The sequence below is a fragment of the Psittacula echo genome (genome assembly GCF_963264785.1).
Source record: "Psittacula echo genome assembly, chromosome: 15".
NCBI lineage: Eukaryota > Metazoa > Chordata > Aves > Psittaciformes > Psittacidae > Psittacula > Psittacula echo.
Window position 1 is genome coordinate 4317104 of NC_137751.1, and position 23887 is coordinate 4340990.

A 23887-nucleotide genomic window follows, 5' to 3' on the forward strand; every position below is an offset into this window, starting at 1 on the left:
ATAAGGTCCCCCTGCAGTCTCCTCTTCTCCAAACTATAGAGACCCAGCTCCCTCAGCCTTTCCTCATAAGGGAGATGCTCCACTCCCTTAATCATCTTCGTTGCCCTGCACTGGACTCTCTCCAGCAGGTCCCTGTCCTTCTTGAACTGAGAGGCCCAGAACTGGACACATCAGTTGACTGGGCAGGCAGGAGCCTTGATAAGAGGTGGCAGTGTTTGCCTCCCAGAGCAGCAAGCCTCCCCTAGCCCCGCCACGTTTCACTCATACACACCACTGGGGACAGTAGAAACTTTTTCACTAAAACACTTTTTTATCAACTAAAGCTCTTTTTCTGCTTGAAACACCACTTTTTTATTGTTTGGTGAAAACCTTTGATTGTTTTGGAAAAGATCAGAAGGAAACCTCAAGTGCAGCTCTCCCAGTGTAGGGCAAGGCACACATCTACTGTGCAAGAAATGGTTCCTCGCACAATTATTCCTGGTTCACAGGTGTGTCTGGCTTGCAGGCACCCTTGTGGGTCCCTCCCGGCATCACCCAGGGGAAGTTGAGGACAAGGAATGCTTCTCAGCCAGGAGGGCCCAGCTTTGGGGCAACCTCCAGAGGCTGTTCGGTGGGGAACTGGAGACAACGGTTCAGGCTAAGCCTGGGGCTCCCACCTCGGCCGCTGGTGTTGGGCTAGGGGCAGCCTCTGCTGCCCTCTAGGGAGCTCTCCCCTGCGGTCCTGATCCAGCTCTGGGGCAACAGCAAAAGAGGGATGTGGAGCTGCTGGAGCGAGTCCAGAGGAGGCCATGGAGATGCTGAGAGGGCTGGAGCAGCTCTGCTCTGGAGCCAGGCTGAGAGAGCTGGGCTTGATGAGCGCTAAGGTTACAAACCACCCCACGGTTCTGACAGGCCGCGGGTACGTCCCTCGCTCGCAGGGGCGTCTCCTGCAGCTGCAGCGCTGCCACAGCTCAGGCCCTCGCTTCACAGGCTCAGCTCGGGAGAACAGGCACAGCGCTGCTGCCGGCGCCGCGGAGGCAGCGCCCTGCCCCGGCCCCGGCCCCGGCCCCGGCCCCAGCCCAGCCCCGCTCGACCACCCGGGTATCCCAGAGGGCGCAGTGCCCGGAAAAGGCCGCTGCCCCCCGCAGACCCGCTGGGTACAGCGCGGAGCCGCGGCCGGGCCCGGGGAGGAGGCCCCGCCCCTCCCGGGTGCGTCCCTCAGGGTGCACCGCAGCTGCCCATTGGCTGAGAGAGCCCAGGGGCGTGTCCCTGCCCGAGACGCGCGAACGTGGGGTTTCTTAAGCCGCGTCTTGGGATGAGCGCGCTGCTCGGGGCGCGATTGGCGGGAGGGCGTCGCGTGTCGCCGGCGGTGATTGGCGGGAGGGCGCGGGGCGCTATGGCGAGTGGCAGTGGTGGCGGCGGCCGCGGCGCGGTGGGGGTGCCCCGAGGCGGTGCCCCGAGGCTGGCGATATGTGACAAGGCTACGGGTGAGGCCCAGCCCCGGCCTTGTCCCGGGCCAGAGTGGAGGCTTCCCCCAGAAGGCCAGGCCCCGGCCGTGTACCCCTTCCAGAGCCTGGTGCGGTCCCGGCGCCTGCAGGACCTGAGCGGCGATGGAGGGGTGCGCAAGCAGGAGCTGCGCCCCGGCACTGGGCAGGCCGTGCCCCCAGATGCCTCTGTGGCAGGTACTGCTGGGGCTGCAAGGCCGGTGGTGCTGCTGGCAGAGGTGTTGTGGCTGGGAGCCTCCTGCCGCAGCCGCCGGTTCTTGCATCTTTCTCGGAGCTGTGTGTGGTCTGCTGCGTGGCTCCAGCCACCGTCCTGCAGTGGGTGCTGCATGCAACCCTGGCCTGGCTCCCCTTGGGTTCTGGTGCGTTCTGCAGCAGTGCTGTACTCTGATGGACACAAGCTGGCAGGCTCCAGTGCCTGCCTCTTGCGCAGCTTGCTTTGTAAATGGCAATTGTTGAATTTAATCTGAATTTAAGCAGGACTCAGAAAACCTGAAATCTTCAGAGGCACAGAGTGAAGTCAGGATCTCATGCTCATCTACGTCATTTACATCTCAGTGCAAAGTCCTTGCTTTGGGCTGTACGGCTAGGTGTGATGTGTCTGCTGGGGGAAATGGAGGGGGGACAGTCTTCTTGTAAAGGATCCCCTGAGCTTCTAATGGGGAGGTGCTTGTGGCTGGCAAATCTCAGCACTCTGGATTTTAGTGTGATGTCAGAACAAGAATTTAAAAGTGCTTGTGTTACACAGTATGTCTTTATGTTTCAGAGACTGTCTGCTTTCCATGTCAGTATTCTAGCACTTGAGGTACTTTAACTTCTTGTGGGTAACAGATTAAATGAAAGGGCATCCTGACCTTGAGAATAGCAGGGTTTATGGGTCCCACCTGTGCTCACAGTACAAAGAAGAGTTTTGAAGCTGAAAGTTCCTGAAATGCAAAGGTCTGGTGCTATATCAAAGGAATTGTAGACTCAATAGACTGGTCTGGGTTGGCAGGGACCTTAAAGCTCATCCAGTTCCACTCCCCTGCCATGGGCAGGGACACCTTCCTCTAGACCAGGTTGCTCAGAGCTCCATCCAGCCTGGCCTGAACACTGCCAGGACTCATTACAGTTCTCCTAACTGGGTGAGAGCTGGCATTACACGCACAGGACTCAGGAGAGTGGCAGGGCTCAGAGGGTTATCTTGTACTTTTTGCCTTTGTTTCTTTTCCCAGGCCTCCAGCTTCAGTTAGAAGAGGGTTTGTTACATATTTTTGCAGATAATTGGGGCATTTTGATTTCTAAAGCTGAAGTTTCCAATTCTTTAAAACACAAAATCATAGGGATCAGGACTGTGAAGCAGCTGCCTTACCTGCTGATGGGGTTAAAACAGTCAAGTTGGCTACTTGGATGTGATCAGGTATTTGATATAAAACACAAAGTGGTTTGTGCTGCCTCTGCTGTTCTACAGTAGAAGTAAAAAAGAAAAGCAGGATAAAATGGTGGCGTTGCAAATCTGACTCCTGATGCTGCTGTTGCTGGAGATGAAATCAAACTCGCTTTTTTCCTCACTCCTCACTTTGGGCTTCACAGTGAAGTTCTCTGGATACCTGGAACATCAGGATAAGCCCTTCTGCACAAACTGCTACAGCAAGTCTCCTGGGCTAATGAAAATTGGGAAAGGTAAGTTTGAGGCAAAAAGTTTGTCTTGTGACTCAGAATTGTAAAGATCAGCCCCTTAAGACATGTTGTTAAATGCTCTTTAGTGTTTTGGGGTTATTTGAAGCTTTTAAATCTTGTTAATGGGGTCTAAATGCCTCCTGCTTCGCATGGGTGATGGTCAATCTGGAAACCAAGGATTTCTTCCTCCAGGCTTTGGAGAAATTGTTTGGTGTCAGAGGCGGGTTCTGTGTTTGTGATTCTCATGACCTTCCATGTCTTGTTGAGACAGACATTACGCTTCTGGGCCTGGAAGTTGGCCTGCTGACGATGAAGAAGGGAGAGTTGTCAAGGTTTGTCTTCACACCGGGTTATGCCTATGGGCAGCAAGGCTGTCCTCCGCTCATTCCCCCAAGTGCCACGATCATCTTTGAAGTGGAGGTGCTGGACTTTCTAGACTCGGCTGAATCTGACGCATTCTTTGAGTTGACTGCTGTGAGTTGCTGTAATAAGGTTTGAAACCTGAACCTGGTGGCTAAACCTTTGTTGTTTCCTTCCAGTTGCTGAGGCCTGTGCATTACATATGTTTAGCTTGCAGACACGTGCTTACTAACGCTGCCCCTGCTCACCTCCCCCTGTTTGTGCAAAGGGAGAAGCTCGGTGCTGCCTTTGTTTGCTCCTGCGTGCTGGAGTCAGGCTTCCATTTCATGGTTCTAGGATTTATTTTTAGCTTTACAAGAAACCTCCTGGTTGCACTAGAGGGCACCAGCTTCCAGGAATTTCCCCGAAGGAACAGTAAGGAGCTGTCTGTAAAAACCCTGTGCTGTTGGGAGTGTGCGAGTGCCTCCCTCAGCCCCTGCCCTTTGTCCCTGCGTCTTGGCTGCTTTCCCAAGTGCTCCTTCACTGTTTGCTTTCCTCCCCGGTGAGTTATAGTGCTATTGTTAATTGCCCCTTTTCATGTAAAGGGCTTTGGGCTGTGGCTGTGGGGCGCCGGGTGGGGGCGGAGGCGGCCTTCTCCTGCCCTCCTGCTGCTGCACAGGCCATTTTTTCCACGCAGAGCCCTGGGAGCAAACCGCACGTGTTACAGGATAGCTCACTGCCCTCCCTCCCAGTTGCCCACCCTCTGTGGTTAACTGACCTCTCTGAATGGTTCAAACTTGCAAACCCAGGAGAAAACCTGGCTTGAATTTTATCCTTTATCGTTGTTGGTTTGGTTTTGACGCCCTGGCGGGATGTTAGCCTGGTCTTGGAGCTGGCCTGAGGCAACCGCCTGGGGGGGATGCAGAGCCATTAGAGCAATGGAGCCTCTCACAGCTTCAGCAATACTGTTTGACTGTCTGCTCTGTGCCGAGCAGGTGAGAGTTGGGCGGGATTTAAGAAAGTATTCCTGCTTTTTTCAGCCCACTGCCCACCCTGAGTCTCTTGGTTTCTGGTGTGATCGGTAGCACCCTTCACCAGTGGAAGAGCAGGAGCATGTTTCAGCCTGGAGAAGGGAAATGCCACACAGAGGTGGCCTGGCTGGACTCTGCTGGGGCCTTGGCAATGGCCTGGCTCCTGCTCTGTGAACTGAAAGGGACCGTGGGGGACTGGCCTGTCTGAGCTCTCTGCTGGTCTTTTGTTTGAGCTGAAAATCGGGTGTTTCTTTATACAGGAACAGCAGGCCACATTTCCACTACAAAAGGTGTTGAAAGTGGCAGATACAGAGAGACAGTTTGGCAACTACCTCTACCGCAAGAGGCACTTGGATGATGCCAAAGACAGATACAAAAAGGTATGACAACAGAGAAAAAAAAAAGTGCTTTCCATTGTAAAAAGCTGTGAAAGTGGTGATTGTGTAGTACTAGCTCACCATAAAAAGTACAGTTTAGAGATCACATAATAGAAGTGTAACATCATTCTGTCGCCAAATGGCTTCATTCTATTTTCCAGGGTAGTTTGTTATTTAAGAACAGAACTTAGACACCTGCTTTTGTGTGAGCAGCAGAGGTAAATGAAGGAGAAGGGTTGGGAGAAACAAGCAGAGCCCCTTCCCTTCAGGCTTGCTCCCTGTGGGCTCTAGCTGGGAAGGAAGAGTGTGTCTTGGCTGTGAGCCCTTTGTGGTTGTGTAGCTGACTGCTGAGCTAGAGCATTTCAGGGCAGCTTTTGCTGGGAGACCTCATTGTGCAGCTCAGCCTCGTGTTGCAGCAGCATTCTGATTAACGCCTTAAGAAGGAATTTCGAATCCCTTTGTCTGGAAGCAGACATCACTGACACACTGTGCACTCAAACTTTATTTTTAGCCTTCCTGTTGGGAATCACAGCACAGTTGAGGCTGGTAGGGGCCTCTGGATGCTGCCTAGTCCAGCACTCTGCTGAAGTAAGGGCAGCCACAGCTGGAGGTTGCCCAGGACTGTGTCCATTGAGGTTTTGAACATCTTCAAGGATGGAGACCCCACAACCTCTCCAGGCAGGGAAACAGTCAGTTGTTCCCAAACTGAAATGCATCTGCCTCTGTTTCGGAAGTAGCGAGGTTTTGTGACTTTTCTTCCCTCCATTCAGAATTTTTCTTGCTGTTTTAGTAACAAAACTAATTTCAATTGCCTTTCTCCTTGTAGAATATCTCTGCCATCTTTGTACTTAATGTTTGAGCTGTGGGTGTAATTTTTTTATTCTGTTGCTTTCAAGTCCCCTGAGAGGTTCCTAACCCTGTAGTGCTGTAGCTGAGCTTAGTCATGCTGATAATGCCATGTGAATTCAGAGTTTTGATTCTTACTATTTTTTAAGTGATCCAGGTGAACAGAAACATGGGTGCAGCTGTCTGATGAGGTGGGCTTCTCCCTTCCCATAGCAGATTTGTTGTGTACTAGTTCTTTTTCCTTGTCTGCTCAGGCATTATCCATCCTTGGTCTCAGCCCTTCCAGTGAGGCAGAGCAGCATCAGATCAATGCTTCCAAGCTGCTGCTGCTCCTGAATCTCTCTCTCACTTACCTGAAACTGAAGCGTCCTACCCAGGCTTTGGTGTATGGGGAGAAGGCCTTGGAAATCGACCAAAGAAATGCCAAAGCGTTGTTCAGGTGTGGCCAGGTGGGCAAAAATGAATTCCTTTGGTAGCCACATCAAGGAATATCCTGGCCTGACTGAGTATGGGGAGAACCTCGAATGAACTGAGGAGAACCACTACATTCCGGGCCAGGCCTTCTAAGCTGCCACAGCAGCAGGGGAGATTTGCAGATCTGTCACACTGATCTCTTTTTGGGGGGTAGTTCCTGAGCTACCTGGAGCTGGCTCAGAAATGTTTGCACATGTGTTGAGTCCTGAGGAATCACGGTGAGTCTCTATTTATTGTGTGGCACATCTGTCTTCTTTCAATGGCAGGCTTGTCTCTATATGACAGAATACAAAAAAGCCCAGGACTTCCTGGCCAGAGCTCAGCGCATACAGCCCTTCAACCCTGATATTAACAGTGAGCTGAAAAAGCTGGCAAGGTGAGAGAACTCCTGTCTTCACTGTAGAAGAGAGGGTGCTTTGACAGGCTGGAACACCTGCTCAAAAATATTCAATATGTTTAAAAACCCCCAAAACAAAACATAGAACTATTGGTCAGTAAGTGACTTGGGGAAGTGCAAAAGGCTTCTCTCAGTGTGGAGACAGCTGATTCAAACATGTTGGACACAAAGTGGTTGCAGGTGATAAGTGAGAAGGTGAGAGCACCCCCTCTTCCTGTACAGTGTCTCTGCAGGATATGTGTTATGCTCCTAGGGAGTAGGGAGGTCAGGAATTTGGATGGATTTGCAGCTCTGTTAAAACTAGGGAGATGGATTTGTAGTTCTGTTGGAAGGCTTGCATTGCATCAAATCCAGAACAAAATCGTGTTGTTCTGATCTCTGGCATCAATCTGTGCCTCCAAATGGGGGGCTTTTGTATTTCCTGCAGTGATAGGTATGTGAGCAGACCATCCACAGTCCAGGTGGGCATCCCTGACCTACTCTATGTGGACAGATGTAGCAACATCTGCCTGAGACTTAACTGAAGAGACCTGCTGTGCTGGAATTTCACTGAGTGAAGCTCTTTTGAGGTTCTAGACACTGAGGTGCTGATGGTAGGGGGTAGAGAGAGGATTAGCCAATGTCACACTTGTTCTATTTCTGGTGTGTTGCACAAAACCCCTTTGCTTTTGATGGTAGCAGATGCTAGAAAGCTGACCGTGTGGGCAGCCATCAATCCCTGGGACGGTGCCCAAACTGAGTCACTGTCTAGCTCAGGGATTCCTCACCAGTGAGACCTTGTTGCTAGTAAAGTGAGAGCACAGGGTGCAGAGGATGCTGTGCTTGGAGAAGCAGCAGTTAAAATGGAGCTGTCTGGGAAGCTTTTGCCATGCTAATGTGACACTGTCAGGGAAGTGAGAGTGGAGGAGGAAGCAAATGCCTGCTATTTCCACTTAGGCTGGATGCAAATCACTGCTGTCTCCTACCCATCCTCTGCCCAGATTCAGTGTCAGTGGTGGATACTCTCGAGTAGGGCACTTGAGCTATGTCTCCTGCTATATGCTTGTATAAAGAGTGACACAAATGAGGAGACAGGAAACTAGACCACAGGACATGGGTGGGGGTTCCTCTGCAGCATCACATGCTTGCAGAAATGGTATAGAAAGCATCGGGCTACCACAAATCAAACTATCTGCTTAAGTTAATAGTTACCAGTGAAGCAAAAGACCCAAGGTCTGGGAATGAGGCACAATGTTTCCTGCTGTCCTTCCCTGACATGGCGGAAAGAAGGGACTTGATGGATCTGTGACTTGCTACCAGCACTCTCCTGCATTAGGCTAATTTATATAGAAACACTAAGAGATGTTCTCTGGTTGTGGCACTGGTGGGTGGGCAGGTGGTCCCCAGCCTGTGCTGCCATGCTGTGCTCTGCTTTGCAGGTGCTACAGGGATTACATGAACAAGGAGAAAGAAATGTGCTGCCAAATGTTTGCTTCTCTCAACACTTCTGCTGAGCAGGAATAAAGGTAATCAAGTTGTAAAAAAGGCTGAGGTCTCCCAGAACCTCTGTTGTCACTGAACTGTTGTCAGGTGGGGAAACCTTTGGAGGGAAGGGAGTAGGGGTGTGTGGAGGGGAAGGTGCAGGATGGTGGAGTGAAGTGCTGCTGTATTGTTAGCTTGGGGAAACTTTCCTGACAGACAAGCTCATGTGTGTGGGACAGGAACCCGAGACTGGCAATAGTTGAATAAGTTTGATTTTGTTGTTTCCTGTGCTGCTCATCGCAGCTATGCCTTGTCAGAGCCAAGGGGAGAAATAGCTGTGTAGTCTTGTGTCTATACCAATTAAAAGAAACAAAAAAGATTGTTCCTGTCAAATGTAAGAATTAGATTTCCTCCTCTTCTCCAGCACTCCTGGCTGGAGCTGCTGGAATGTCTCCGCTCACAAAAATCTAAATATTTTATTTTATTTTTCTTTTCTAATATTAAAAAACCTGTTTGTACAAAAGAATTCAAATAGATGGTTTGGACTCTTTAGAGCCTTAAATCTTTGAGCAATATTGATGGGTTTATAAATGCACAAAGGCTCTTTGATCATTCTTTTTTTGTCAAAACCTTCAGGGGGACGTAAGGGGGAGTGGAAATCTTCACTGGTCTCTTGCCTCCGGGTAAACCCTAGGGAAAGTATTGTGGAAAATGATAGCAGCCTTCTGTCAGAAAGCATCAGCAGCTTGGGGCCATTGGAGTTCGCGGCTGTTGTCTCATGCAGTGCCTCTTCTGTGCACAGAAAATGAGTATTGGCAGCTTTTCCAGGAGCAGCAGTGAGAGTGCAGGGTGCAGGTCTGGTATTTTAAGGTTGCCTCTTTTGTCTGTGCTGTGAGGAAGCTAAGGTAGTATGTGAGGAAAAGCTTTGCTTGAGCAGTTGCTTCCTAAAGTGACACAACTCTCTTTTGGCTGGATGCACCTCCCTGCTCTAGCCTTCACCTCTCGCAGCCCTGGGTCTGAGCTGGGCATGTTGCTGAACTGCCTCAGAGCACAAATGTTTCTGCCCTGGGTTCAGGATGAGACAGGCTGCATCTTTTAGCAGCTATCTATCCTAAGGCAAGTAGCTGTGAAAGGAGATTTAAGGCTGAGAAGCAGACTTGCAGGTATGTGCAGAAAGGCTGTGGCTTTGGGCTTGGGAAGCTAGTTTGGATTCTGCACATGCTGAATTTCAGAGATTTGTAGTTTGGAACCTGGAGGACTTGGGGCTCATGGCTGATGGAACCACATAGCGGTGCCTGGCCTGGGAAGCTTCTTGTGTCATCTGTGCCTTGCTTTGTGGTGAGAACTCCAAATGAATGTGGTGATCTGCTGGGTCACCAGACAGGCCCTCCACTGGAAAGGTTGTGTGGCCTCTTGTTTCCCAAAAAGCAGCTCACAAGAGGTGCTGGTTTTCACACAGTGGGTAATGGCACAGAGCTGCTATTCTAAATAAACTGACATCTTCAGTTAGTGGAGCCCAAGAAGTGCAAAGGGGAAGGGAAAAAGAGAAACCTCTGCTGGAGGTTCCAAGAAGTGGGCTGAACTGCTCATCAGCCAGTTTCCAACCTGGCCTTGAACACTGCCAGGGATGGGGCAGCTGCAGCTTCTCTGGGCACCCTGTGCCAGCACCCTCACAGGGAAGAGCTTTTACCTAAAAGCTTGTCTCAGTTTCCTCTCTGGCAGGTTAAAGCCATTCCCCCTTGTCTTGTCCCTACAGCCCCTTGTCCCAAGCCCCTCTCCAGGTTTCCTGCAGCCCCTTTAGGCACTGGAGCCTGCTCTAAGGTCTCCCCTTAAGGAGCCTTCTCTTCTCCAGGCTGAACCAGCCCAGCTCTCTCAGCCTGGCTCCAAGGCAGAGCTGCTCCAGCCCTCTTGCAAGCGCACGCTGCCAGTTCATGGGGAGCTTCTCATCAACCAGCACCCCTAGTCGTTTTCCTCCAGGCTGCTCTCAAAGTATCTTGCTCAGAACACACTTTTTTCCTTTTTAATGGAGTTTCAGATCAGAATCAACCTTTTCTGTGGTGAAATTCGAGGCCACTTGTGATGCTTCCTTGAAGAATTTGGAAATCCTCATAGGGAGAAATAGAAGCATGAACGCTTCCTTAAAGCCATCCTGCTGCAGTTCCTAGCAAACACAGTGGCCTGACTCTCATGCTTGCCCCTCTGGTTTTGGGTTATTTGCCTGCCTCTGCATGCTTTGTGTGGTGCAGAAATGTTAAGCCGGGTTACCTGGGATGTCCATAGCTGTAAGCCTTCCTCAGCGTCCGCTGAATTGCAGGATGGATAGGCTGAGGACTGCTGGCTTATTGGAGCTTTTTCTTTCTTGTTTGAAAGACCCAGCATCAAGCCCCATGAATTTCTTACTGTATTGCTGCAGTCCTTCACGATAAGATATCTTAATTGTGAGGAGTGGGGTCAAGTTCCCTAGAAATGTCTGGATTCTAGGAGAGGGTCCTTGGTGATGGTTTCATCCCAGAAAGATGAGCATCTGAGCTTGTTTTTATTATAGGTGGGCTGAAGTTGCCAGCTTGCCTCTAACGTGTCTTCACAGGAGAAGTGGTCTCAGTAGTTGAGAGCACCCAGGGAAGTGTTCCAATGAAAACAAACTTCTGAAATTATGGCAGGAAACTATGATTCTGAGGTCAAACCTGAGATTGCTACGAATAGCAGGGTCTAGCAATTTGGAAGCCATTAACTGGTGAGATTTGGCTGCAGTACTGGGGCTGTGTCACCAGGTAGAAGTGACTGTAATTGGGCTTAAAATCAGCAGCAATTGCCAGTTAAACTGACCTAATAAGCTGAAAAGAGACTTGCAAATAAAATGAGGAGTATGTGTATAGCACATTCAAACCTTCTGCCTTGGGAAGGCTCCAGACTCTCCATAAACAGCAACTTGTTTCTTCCCCTCCTGCTCTTATTACTGAGCAGATCTCAAATTTGCCTCCTGCTGACACTGTCCCTACCCACTGCCTGAACAACAGAGATCCAGCAATTTCACTTCTCCTTTAGAATATGTAGATTATTGTACCCCTGAGATGTCCTGTGCTGCACAGGAAACTGTTAAATACCTGCTGTATGCTGAGCATTGCTGGAGCAAGCAGAGAGGCTTGAAGGATGACTTAATTAAGCATTCTTCTTGCTAAACAGAGGAAGGAGAAAACCTTTAATTAGATTGTTGGGGTTTCTGCTTTTCCTCCAGCTCTCTCCTCTTCTAGCATCTTTCTTTTTTTCAGAGTTGTTCTGCAGTTCATGCCTGCAGTAGTACTTGTAATGCCTCCCTGGAAGATTGGTGGGCTCTGGTCTCTTCTAGAAACTGTCGGTAGAGAAAAGGCTGCACCTCCTCTCTTACGGATGCTGTGCCCTGGCTGCTTCCTGGGCAGGCATACTAGCTGTGTGCCCTGGTTTGAATGCGCTGGGAGTGACCGTGTCCAGGCTGGGAGGCCCAGCCTGGGCTTTGAAGTGAAAAGATAATATGAAATGGAAAGGAGGGAGACCCTTGTGATACCTTGGTGCCCTGCTGTGCCCATCCTCTAGGGCATCAGTGAAGTGGTGGGTTTGGAGAGTAATCCTCTGCTTGGGAGCTGCCAAACACTGTCTATCCCATGCAGCCCTGTAATGGAGTGTTCTTTCCATCAGCAGTGACCCAGAGCAGCTAATGGGACCGAGGGCCACATCACTTGAACAGCACCAAGGCATTGATGGCTGTGTCTGACACAGTGGCACCAGTGACTGCAAACAGACAGTGTGGCTGCCAGCATCAGGAGGCACCACTGAAGGCTTCGGATCTTGGGAGCATTACTTTCAGAAAGGCTTTTTGCTGAAGATGCAGGGAATGTCTTGGCACTGCTGTGAGCTGGTTTGCATAACAAGTTATTTCCAGTAAGGGTAGAGGTGACCATCATATGCCTCTCCCACTACCCACCTTACTTTACTGGGGACCTGTTGATTTGGCAGAATGCTGAGCATTATTGACATGAAAGTTATCTGAGTTCTTGAAGGACTGGGGGCTGCTGTAAGGATCAGTTTGAGCCCAGGCTTGCTGGATGAAGTCCTTTGTTGAGTCAGAAGTGTGTGTTGAAGAGTTCATCCCTTCTTTCACCATCCCATAATTATCCCTCTTGTGAGACCTCTTGCTCTCTGGGCTAGCTTTTGTGTTGCTTTGTCTGGGTGCTGTTTTAAGGTACTTCTTTTTAGACATGCTTGAGAAACAGCTCTGCTTTCTGGGTTTCCTTTTTGCTTGAGGTATCCTTGGCCTATCACAGGTCTGAGCAAGCTTGACAGGCCCTTCTTCTGTCACCTCAGGTTCAGGATGGTAGCACATGTCATCAGCATTCAGGGTCTTTTGGAGTCAAGAATTGTTAAAGACCTCTGGAGAATTTATCCTGCCACAGATCTGCCTATCTAGCTTACAGCAGTGCTTGAACCTCACTGCAGATCCTTTGCAGAGCTGAGGATCATGACAAATTGGTAGGCAAAGAAAAAAAATTCCTGAGGAAAAATGCATGTGATTGCAGCTCTTCAGATGGCCATGGAGGTTCATATGGCTTGGTGATAAAAGAGGAGGAGTACATCTGTTACTTGCACCTTCCTCTGTGAGTCTGGACATTGAGGATGCCTGTGATGGGGTAGTTGGAGTCTGCTCATGCCTTCAGACATGGGGAGTCTCCGAGTGTCTGCTTGTGCTGCTGTGCTATGCAGACAGGCTTCACAGCCATCTTGGCCATAAAAACGAGTCCACTTGAAGCACTAACAGCTGGACATTCCCAGGCAACACGGTAGATAGGATAGAGCTGACTGCAGAGTTGTTTCTGAGGACAGCAGATAAGTGGCACCCTAATTAGGAAACTTTCTGAAGGCATGTTGTGTGCTCAGAGAAAGGCTCCTTGGGATGGCAATGTGGCATGTTCCCTCTAGGAATTGTCCAGATAAAGCCATGATAGCTTGGTGTTGTAAACAGCTGTTTCTTCTCCTCATACCCAGTTGGATTGCCCAGCACATCTTATCAGTTAGCTGATAGCACCCTTGCTGTAGCTGGGCTTTCTTCTTGCCATCCCCGAGAGCTGCAGCCTGTCAATTACTGCTCGTGGGGTCTACGTGGTGTGTTTGAGAAGGAGGTTGTTCCCCCCTGGTAGCAGTGGCTTTTCTCCAGGCTGTCATTCCAGAGTGGCAGATCCTTTTGGACTTGTCAAGGTTTGAGTGAAGAGCACTTCTCGGGCAATTGCCATTCAAGAAGGTTTTAGCTCCTCTGCTGATCCACACTCCAAATGCATACATGTAACATCTGTTTTCCCTGTGTCTTCATGTGGAGCTGTGGTGGAAGATGTATTGTGTCCTTCTGACTGCCGTGTCAAAACTTCCCTTCCTTTTTAACTCCATGGTCAGTGAGAAGCCTGTTTAGATTTGGACAGAAGGGTTGAAAAGAGGCATTCTGTCTCCCATCACAGACAGATGGAGGCTATATTTCTCTGAATGTCCTCTGAAGGCCCTTCTCTGAGGTGTAAAAGCTGGACCAGCCTTCCAGGCTGCCCCCCAGAAGCTGATAACCCTCAGTGAGAAGAGCTTCTCCTTGAGAGAAGCAGTCAGGTTATCTCAGTGCAGTGCTGTTGGGAGCTGCTGCTTCAAAGCCTGGGTGTAGTGAGGACTGAACTGGCAGGAGCTGAGCTTCAGGTGCACACTTTGTACTTTCCAGTTTCCTTGTGCTTTGACAAGAATTGTGTCTGCTGTGTTAGTTTAGTGCCTACGTGACACTTCTCCACAGCCCTGCTAGAGATGGAGGCAGGAGAGGGGGAGCTGGGGAAGAGGCACCAGAAGTTCTTTATGCAAGAAAGCAGCTTAAACAAATCTTAAAGCCTTAGTTAAACTGTTAATTAATGGCTTTAATGCAGAGTAAAGGTGACTGTGATTATATGTGACCTGTGACCTGTCATGTTGCTTACTGTAAATTGATGATCTGCTGCCTTGTCTTTCTGAAGGATGAATTAAAATAGCTGGTACCAACAGACTTCTGTCTGAACTTCAAAGCAAGCATGTGCCTTGCTGGTTTTCGTGGCTGAGTTGCTGCCAACCTGCTATTAGGCAAAGGAAACAAATCCTGGAGCAAAGTATTGGTTGGAGCATGCTGTTCTATGTGCAGGAGCAGCAAACACTTTGAATGTGATCCAGCGCTCTGCATCTTCGGAGCCATGTGTTTCCCCTCCACTTCTCTTTTGATTGTGTAGCCATTAGGTGAAAATGAAAAAGATGAGCTGATCAAACAGTCCTTGAAATGGCTCTAGGGTTTCAGTTTGAATATTTTTAATTAGCTCTATGTAAAGACTATTACTTCAAATAGCAGCTATGGAACCAGAAGACTCACAGTTTGATCCTTTGTTTTTGTGGTGCACAAGAAGCCTCAGTAGCTGTAGATTTTATGCCCAGCTAGACACCCCAAACCACAACGAACAGCCAGTGAAATTATCAAGTGATGATTTTTTCAGTATGCCTATCAGGGATACATGAAAGGAAGTGCTGTGTAGGGATAATATCAGACTAACAAATAGCAGAGGGTAAATCACTTGCATTTTCAAAGAGAAGAGATCAGCTGAAGTGTCCTCAGTAGTTTTCCTTCTTTAGGAACTTCCTCCCCCCCTTCTCTGGGTCGAAGGAGAAAATAGATGGCACTGCCAGCCTGAAGCTGACTATGAGTATCTGGTGTTACAGTGACCTTTGTTAAGCAACAGGTTTGGCTATACAGCCTGTGAAATGAGGCTGTAACATGGCATTTCCTGAGTCCGGGTGAACCTGGCCAGTGACTGCACTGACTTGTCAGCATGAATCCCACTTTGTGCTTGGCTAGAAGTCTTTACTCATGTGTTTCTGGCAATCCTGGAAGGTGCTTAACTGCTTTTGTTCTTTTATTATCCCAAACTTTAAATGGAGGGCAGCTCTTGAGAGAGGCCCATTGTCCTGACTCAGTTTTCTGGCTTGGTGGCATTTGAGTCACAGGTTTTGGGTGGCTCTGAGCATACAGACTGGCCAAAACCTGGCTGCTTCAGGGTCAGCAGGGGAAGATGAGTAATCTGGTTCACTTTATAGCTATTCCTGCTCTGAGCAGGAGGTTGAACTGGAGATCTACTGATGTTCCTTGCAGCCCTAATTATCCTGTGATCCTGTGGTGCCCGTCAAGGATATATAATGAATGAGGTGTGGATTTTGAGCATCATGTGATGCTTCATCTTCTCGTCCTTTACTCTGCAAAGTATCATTTTTCTTCACAATTACTGCTTTTCTTGCCCTCTGATTAGCAGTCTGTAAGCCAATATGCTCTAAGGAGCAGGCTTCCCCATTTTGCTACTAGTAATATAACTTGGATTTGCAGAGCTTACTGCAGCTGAGCCAGCTGAGCAAGCTGCAGTGGCTGTGGCTGCTGAAAGGGTATCCAAGATTGGTTTGGAACCTGGTATTCTTGAGCTGATAGAGCATCTTTTGAACACACCTCCTTTGATCCTCAGAACTTCTGTAGGAGACAGATTAGGGGTTGTTTTGTGGAAAGGCTTCCAAGGATTTTTCTCATTTCTCTTTTTTTCTCCATCTGCTGTTCACTCTGTGGCCGATGGGGTGATGGGGCTGACTGTTCTGCAGTGCCTCAGTCCTGTCTGCACTCTGACACATCAGGAAAATACCCTCTGTGTCAGCACTCCTCTGGGAGTATCTCAGAGGTGCCAGCTGCAGCAGCAACACGAACTTTAACAGCCCCATCAAAAAGCAGCGTGAAAACGTGTGCTGAGTGTGTTTTATCCCAGGTGCTTAATGGCTCTGGGAACAAGAGAGAACTCCACATTGTGTGTGCCAGCACCACAGCTCCACTGCAGATCTTGCAGTGTTGGACCAGCACTTGAAAACAAACAAACAAACTCCAGCAGGTTTCGAGGGAGCTACTGGTCTGTCTGCAGCAGAGGGACAGAGCAGAGCATGGCTGGGAGAGGCATTGCAAGAGCCAGTGAGCTTTTGGCAACAAGGTGCATGTAACCATGTAGAAGGTGAGAGAAGTGATCCAAGTCTGACCAGCGACCCAAGAAAATTTCCCCTTTGAAATTAAGAGTGTGGAGAGGAAATCACAGATTAGAAACAGCTTTGGCTTATACTCTGTGCCTAGACACTGGTTTTCTTCTAGTAAAGCTCTCATGACCCTAGAGGTAAAGAGGCTTCTCTGGGTACAGAATCTGTCACCTTCTTAGTGTGTGCCAGGGCTCCAAGACTGGTAAGGACCCAACCTTGAGTGATAGTGGTGGGGCAGGGGGAGCTAATGAAGAACAAAGTGCTGCAAATGCTTTGTGATCCATTGCCAGTGTCACAGTGGTGTGACCAGGCCTCCTGCTGGTCCTGTCTCACAAACAGGAAGGAGGGAAGAGGGGAGCGAGTAAATATGGTGAGAAGCAGTAGGAATCTCAGATGAGGAGAATGATGAATCTCCAAGGAGACACAGGCTATCTCCCAACAGCAAAATGTAAGTATCCAGCCACTGGGTTTCCCAGAACAGAGTCAGAAAAGTACAAGTGCTGGGCAGTATGGATAACCCTGGACAGGAAGGAAGGTGGTCTGATGCATGTTCTCAGGGTTTCTCTGAGGATGAATATGGTAGTTTTGAGTTCTTGTCACTGAAGACTCCATTTCTTCCAAGTCCGATGTGGAGAAGTTGTATGAGTTGCATGAGGATTTCACTGTGCCTGTTCCACTCATGCTAATCCACAGAAATCTGGGTGTTTCTTTCAGGGCTGCTGTGGACATGTACTAGGAACAATCAACTGACCATTTAATGTGAAAAATGTATAGGTGATGCCTGAGGGACGCTGTGATGTTTTGTTTTCCTAGGACCTTGCCAGCTTGCCTCTTGGACTGGAGGGAGACCCACCTCTGGGCACACAGGCATCTCATCTGTGTTTTGGACAAAGGCCAAGAGCACTGTCTTGTTTTGAGAGTGTGGAGGGGAGGTTCTGTGTTTGTACACAACCTGATTTTCCTGAAGTTGATTTTGTTTGCCACGTTCTGAGGCTGTTTCCAGAAGAAACAAGTCCTGCTGCTGGAGGGAGAAAAGCATTCCCTTGCTTTTCCCCTGCATGCTCTTGGAAGAAAACTCTTCTCTGGCATCCTGCCTCTTACAGATTCTGGGCTGCTTTTAGGGAATCTGTAAATGGGGTATGATGCCATGAAGTTTTGCATTGTTTATCCAGGTTGTTCTTTAAAAGCTTTCTTATTGTTCTGAGAAAATAAACCAACCTCAGAACTAATAAAGAATTTGTGCCAGTTCATTGTGCAAGAGTGATTAATGTCTGTCTCTAAGTGTTAGGAGTTGGAATTTGGAAATAGCATCTGATTTGTTGCTCTTCTTGAGCAACACCATGCTATGTTCTTTGTTTTGGCTGAATGTTCTGTGAATGTTGATACTGAATTTCACATTACCTAAATACCAGCTTTATCCCCTACAACTATTGCTGACTCCTCTAACTTCATGTCTGTTTCCTTGTGGAGCAAAATCTGCTGTGTGCTCCCCTGTGTCTCTCTGAACATACACCTTCATGGGGAGGCTGAGATTCAATAAATCAAAATCAGATGCTTCTGAGACAGATAACTACAGATGCTTCTGTGGCAGGTAACCACAAAGCTAGCAAGAAGCCATGGAGGAGGAACCTAGAAATATGAAATGATGTTTTCATGGTGTCTATCCTGCTGTGTTCATGTAGGATGGAGAATGTCTTCCAAATACCATTCACTGCCTTGTTGACTTGCTGGGCAGGGAGAGTGGCCTGCTATCACTGTGTGATCCGAGGCAGCCTTCTGCCAGGAGAGCAATGTCTGAAGTGTTCTTGTTCTGCTGGTGCCTTTATGGCTTTTGGCTTCCTTACCACCCCATTGATGGTGTCTTAATATAAAATGCCCTCTCAGTAGGATGTTTGAAGTGAGAGAGGGAGGTTAGGAGAGTGTTGAGTTGCAGCACCTTGCAGGCACGCGTCTGAGCCTTGCTGCTTGTCTGGCTTGTTCTGATCCTCTGTGCTTTTGGAGAAAGGATGGCTTGGTCTTGGAGAGGAGGTAAAATCCTGCTGTGCTGCTGGTCTGAAGAAAGCTCTTAAGGGAGTGCAGGGTTTGGGTTTTCTCATCCATCCCCTAAGAAAAATCCAGGGATTGAGATTTCCAAGATCTGCTGCCCCTCTGCTTGCTCCCCCCCAAGACTCCAGCAGCCTTTCCGATGCTCAGAAAGGAACAAAAGAAGTTACATGATACCAGTTCTCTTAACCACACACTGTGATGCTTTGTCCTGGTGAATAGCCTGGAGCAATAATATGCACCTGAGAAGTAAGTGCTGTGTGGAAGGTTGTCAGCAAAACAAGGAGAAGAGCAGAAGCCTGGGCTCTTGCTTGTTCAATGACTGGCTTCTGGGGCTTGGGCTTCCACAGCCATAGCTCCAGGGCTTCCCAGCTGTGCTCCTGTCACAGGCAGCCTTGTCCCGTCTGCTCAGCCTTGCTCTTTTTCAGGAGGGTGTTAATACTGTCCCACCTGAGTCCCGTTGGGCTGGGGGCACGGGAAGGTGGATGTGTGGTCGAGTCCTTTTCCTGAGTGGACACTAGGTGGCAATGCCTCTCTCGTAATGCATTGCCGAGGCGAGTGGTGCAGGGGTTCTGATGGGCTTTATAGCTGGGTATTGATCTTCTTCTGTATAAGTTGTTCTCATAACTAACTTCCTTTGACCGGAAGCTGATGCCTCTTCCTTGCAAGCAGCAGAGAACATTGTGCTTCCCAACTGTTGGGATAAGATGGGTCTGAAGACATGGAAATGGCTGAGTTTTCCAGCAGGAGACAGCTGAGCCTTTCATGGAGCTTCCTCTGTTCTGACGTGGGCCATGCTGGCATTTCTCTGACAGCCGTCGGGTGTTTGGGTTGAGCGAGCATGGGCAGCTGGACCTGCACATGGAAACTTGGCACATCCATGTCCATCCATGACCTTGTGAAGGCAGAATCTTCTGCTCCCACCCTGCAGGGACAAAACTCTGCATGGAAGGAGTCGCGCCTGCTAACTGAAATGTAGAAACCCATGTCAGTGGAGGGGGGGATCATGGGGCACAGTGAGGAGCTTGGGAAACCTCTGGAAGTCTGCTTCTGCTGCCGGCACTGCACATGGCACGAACAGTGATTCCCCTTCCTGAGCTGCCACCCAGCCCAGGCCGATAAATTGAGTTTGACCTGGAGTCTGGCTCCAGGTCAATGGACAGTTTACTGCAGTGTGAGAGGCTTGGTTAACAGAGAGTGCTGGAGCACTTCTTTCTGTCTCTTTTTACCAAATAATGGCTAAAAAATTACTTTTCTGATGGTTTTGTTTGTTTTGCTAAAGGAAGAAACACAGACTTCCAGGCTCTGGGCAAAATCAAAGATGTGTTTGGATCTTGACTTGACATTAAACCAGAAATACAAGTCCTTGAGCAAAACAGCCAAACATCTGTATGGAGAACCCTGTTTGCTGATTGGTTTATCAGAAAGCACTGGCCTTTGAGAAGTTTGCTACTGGAATTTTATTTTTGCCTAAAATGCCTCTTGCCCCCCTTAGAAAGCTTGACAAACATCTTCATCATGTTCCTTGGAGAAACTGTTCCGAAGGTTGGTTACAGCTCAGAAGTGGTCTTGTATTTCCAATCTGGGTTTATCGACTGTTAGCTTGGAGCTCCTGTGCTGAGCCCAGTGTTTGCTCAATTAAAATATCATCTGATCTCACAGGATGCTTTCCCAGTGCCTCACCTGAGATGAGCTCTCAGGCAGAAGCTCTTCCCTGTGAGGGTGCTGAGTCGCTGGCACAGGGTGCCCAGAGAAGCTGTGGCTGCCCCATCCCTGGCAGTGTTCAAGGCCAGGTTGGACACAGGGGCTTGGAGCAAGCTGCTCCAGTGGAAGGTGTCCCTGTCCGTGGCAGTGATTGGGACTGAATGAGCTTTAAGGTCCCTTCCAACCCAAACCAGTCTGGGGTTCTATGATTCTATGAAAACCAGCCACATGTGTCAAACAACCCAAAAAGAGCTTGCCTGGGCTGTAGATATCCTTTGAGGAGCTTAGGCAAGAGGGAAGCAGAGCCAGCCTGGGTGTCCTGTGTATGGTACTGTCCGCAGGAGCAGCTTTCTGCTCCTGCTCTGGTAGCTTGCAGGGTTCTTCCCAAAGCTGAAGACAAAACCTGATGGATTTTGCAAAGCCCAGAGCAGCAGCAGCACAGTGAGATGATGACATGGGGGTTTGGCTGCACCCTATGACCCAAAACCCACCCAACAGAGAAAAAGCTCCCAAAACCCTGCAGATGCTGGAAACACCTTTGCCACTGAACACTGGATGGGTTTGCATCTGGAAACAGCAGCCCCAGGGTGCTAATGGCCCCTGGGGAGTCTTCCCCCTGCCAAGGGAGTGGAAACCCCATTAGTGACCCAACTACAGGGGTTGTGGACAAGTGTCCCCTCCAAGCACAGGAGGGCACAGCCAGCACTGCCGGCACACTGGGGAAGAAAGGGATTTCTGTGTAAATGCTATTTACCTTTGGGTTTCTCACTTCCCCTCGGGCAGACAATCCCGGCCCTCAGCGCAGCGCTGCATGAACGGGCTGTTCAATATATTTCTGGGAGAAGGGAAAAAAAAACCCCTCTCTGAAAAGAGCCTCTTTCAGCTAATAATGAAGTGAATATTATATTAACAGTGAAAACATATTCAGGGTAACTTATGGAGCGAGACAGAAAACCTTTTCATAACACCCTGGCCACAAACACAACTGCCAATTAAACCGACTTCATTCGCTGGCCTGTGCCAAGACAAACGAGGGGCAGGGGAGCAGAGCATGATGGAGCCAGTGCGTTCGGTACCCGGTTGGGCTCGGCCTGGCTGGCAGCACTGAGGGGTTTCCACTCCACTGACATTCAGAGGCAGCCGTGGAAATGAAAAGGTGAGAGTCACAGAATCAGAGAACCCCAGACTGGTTTGCATTAAGAGGGACCTTAAAGCTCATCCAGTTCATTCCGTGGCAGGGACACCTTCCCTAGAGCAGGTTGCTCCAAGCCCCTGTGTCCAACCTGGCCTTGAACACTGCCAGGGATGGGGCAGCCACAGCTTCTCTGGGCACCCTGGGCCAGCGCCTCAGCACCCTCACAGGGAAGAGCTTCTGCCCAAGAGCTCATCTCAGTCTCCCCTCGGGCAGGTTAAAGCCATTCCCCTTGGCCTGTCCCTACAGGCCCTTGTCCCAAGCCCCTCTCCAGGTTTCCTGCAGCCCCTTTAGGCACTGGAGCTGCTCTAAGGTCTCCCCTTAAGGAGCCTTCTCTTCTCCAGGCTGCCCCAGCCCAGCTCTCTCAGCCTGGCTCCAGAGCAGAGCTGCTCCAGCCCTCGCAGCATCTCCATGGCCTCCTCTGGACTCGCTCCAGCAGCTCCACATCCCTCTTGTGCTGCTGCCCCAGAGCTGGATCAGGACTGCAGGGGGGGGTCTCCCCAGAGCACAGCAGAGGGGGAGATTCCCCTCTCTTGACCTGCTGCTCATGCTCTGGGGGTGCAGCCCAGCACACACGGGGGTTCTGGGCTCAGGGGCCCACTGAAGCCAGGTCTTGGGGAGCTTCTCATAGACCAGCACCCCCAAGTGCTTCTCCTCAGGGCTGCTCCATCAGGTTTCCCTCAGGCTGTTCAATGTGGCTGCAGCTGTGCAGGGCTGTGAGGCAGCAGCGAGCCGGCAGGGCAGGCGCCGGCAGCAGTATGTCTTCCCCCCGTTCCGTTGCCACCATTCCTCACCAGCCTGCGAAACACATTAGGGCTGGTGCCATTCACTGATGAGTATTCCATACCTGGCCCTAACTGGGAACAATTAGCAGTAGTTTTAGCAAATGCATGTCTGTTTGTCAGGGTTCCCAGCCCTGAGTGCAGACACAAGCATCCCCTTACCCATCTGGAGCAGGGATCACGGCCAGAGGAGCTCCCTATGGTTAAAGGTGCTCTTGGGAGAAGTCCAGCTTGTTCAAGGCTGAGCATCTCCAACCCCTCAACATGCCTGCTGGTCCCCCTCCAGGGTGGTGGCCATCTCCAGTGCAGATGCGAGCAGGTCCCTGCTCTGTGGCTTGCCTAGGTCAGAGAGAAGCTACAGAAATGCTGATGGAGCTGGAACCTGGCCCTCGGCTCCCTCCCAAGCTCCTGTTACATCTGCTCTCTGTGGGAGTTGAAGCCACAAGAGATGCTGCTCCAAGTCAGCAAGGACCTTGTTAACTTGTCCTTACCTGAGAAGGAGGGGGATGGCAGTAGGGCAGACTGCTTTGGGCAGTGGGGAGCTCACACTTTGGCCATTGACAGTCTATGTGGCAGCCCCCAGCCTGGCCCCCCAGGTGCCTGGGGATCTGCTCCCTACCACAGAGCAGGGCCTCCCTTGCTCTCTGGGCACTGGCAGGGAAGTGGGAGTTCTCTGATGTTCCTGGACTTCTTTTTTTTTCCAGCTTTTGGGAAAAGGTGAATCAGACTTGAGCTGTTTTTCTGTAGTCTTGCTGTCTGTGCCCTGCTCCCCATGCACACCTCGTGTCAGGTGTACCTCAGTGTCTCCCCTGCCTCTGCCCCAGTAAGGAGCATCCTCTTGCATAAAGCCAGATAGGAACCATGCCTGGAAGACTGGAGGCTCCAGAGAAGGTAACAGAGAAGGTTGTGAAGGGATGTGGGCAAAAGGAGACTGCAAATCTGCTTTAAAATGGCGCTGAAAGCTGTGTTTTGGTTCTTGACCCTGCTGAGGAATGGGAAGTGCTGGGTGTGCTGCCCTGCACAGTGGGGGAAAGGCAATTCCCAGCTCTGCTCCCACAGATGCTGGTACTTCCCTGCCTTTGTAAGCAGCAGAGATGCTGCTTGCTGGTGACGCCAGTCCTGACCATGAAGGTGAGGAAGGCTGGAGCCAATGCACACCTGTAAGACCTAGGCTTGTAGCAGCCCAGGGAACGGTGGGTGAGGAAACCATCAGGGCTTCCTCAGCAGCACCGAGCCTTTGTCCTGAACGTTCTCACTCTTGGAGCTCTGCCTGCTCCATGAAACCCACAGCGAGCCCCAAAACTGGCTCTCTGCAGCTCAGGGCACTCGGGGTCCTGCCAGGGGAAGTAGGCAGCCTACTGGGGTGGGACACTGGAGATGCCAGGAGCTGGGGTTTGTAGACAGAGGGGCTGAGCAGTAGCTCAGCTGCTGGGGACTGGTTTGATTTTCCATGGCCTCACATTTTCCTGTGCTGAAGAGTTTGCAGAGAAGGTGGAAAATGCAGCGGCTGGGAGGGGAAAGAGGGCAGAGGGAAGGTGAGTGGCCTGGTGGGGAAAGGTTTGCTTTGCCAGGGTGTTTGGACCTTACACGCCTGCCAAGGCAGACTGCTCTGCTGGACAGTGTTGGGGGACATGGACATGGTCCCACCAAACCTTGTGGCTGTGGGCAGTGTCCCCTCCCAAGGTGGGTTGGGAAAGGGGTTTGGTGGAAGGCAGAGCGCTGCCTTGCCTTCCTGGCTCCCACGGGATGGGCCAGCAGCCCGGGACTTGCCAGGCCAGACAGCGCGGGAATGGGCTCCAGTTTGCTGCCATGCTGCAGCTCCCTGCCATGGCTCTCAGCAGGGACCAGCTGAGGCAGCACCCGTGGCCACCCGAGGCGTCCCTCTTGTCATGCAGACATCCAGGACTGCTGCTTGGTCAGCTCATTGCTGCTTCTGAGGGGGTTGCAGCAAACCCGACTCTGAGAGGAGCCATGAGCTGGGTGCAGAGTGGCTTGAACCCACCTGAGAGGGGAGCCGGGCTCTGCCCT

At 50.3% G+C, this 23887-nt stretch overlaps 1 protein-coding gene across 1 annotated transcript; it reads left to right on the plus strand.

Annotated features, from left to right (window-relative positions):
• Positions 1-1294: 1294 nt before the first annotated feature.
• On the plus strand, positions 1295-8107 carry FKBP6 (FKBP prolyl isomerase family member 6 (inactive); the record flags this gene model as incomplete). Its single annotated transcript, XM_080630263.1, has 7 exons — positions 1295-1661; positions 3054-3143; positions 3412-3614; positions 4771-4890; positions 5988-6182; positions 6474-6583; positions 8023-8107. The coding sequence occupies 7 exons, from the start codon at positions 1295-1297 to the stop codon at positions 8105-8107; spliced, it is 1170 nt and encodes a 389-aa protein (XP_080486389.1).
• Between the last annotated feature and the right edge of the window lie 15780 nt (positions 8108-23887).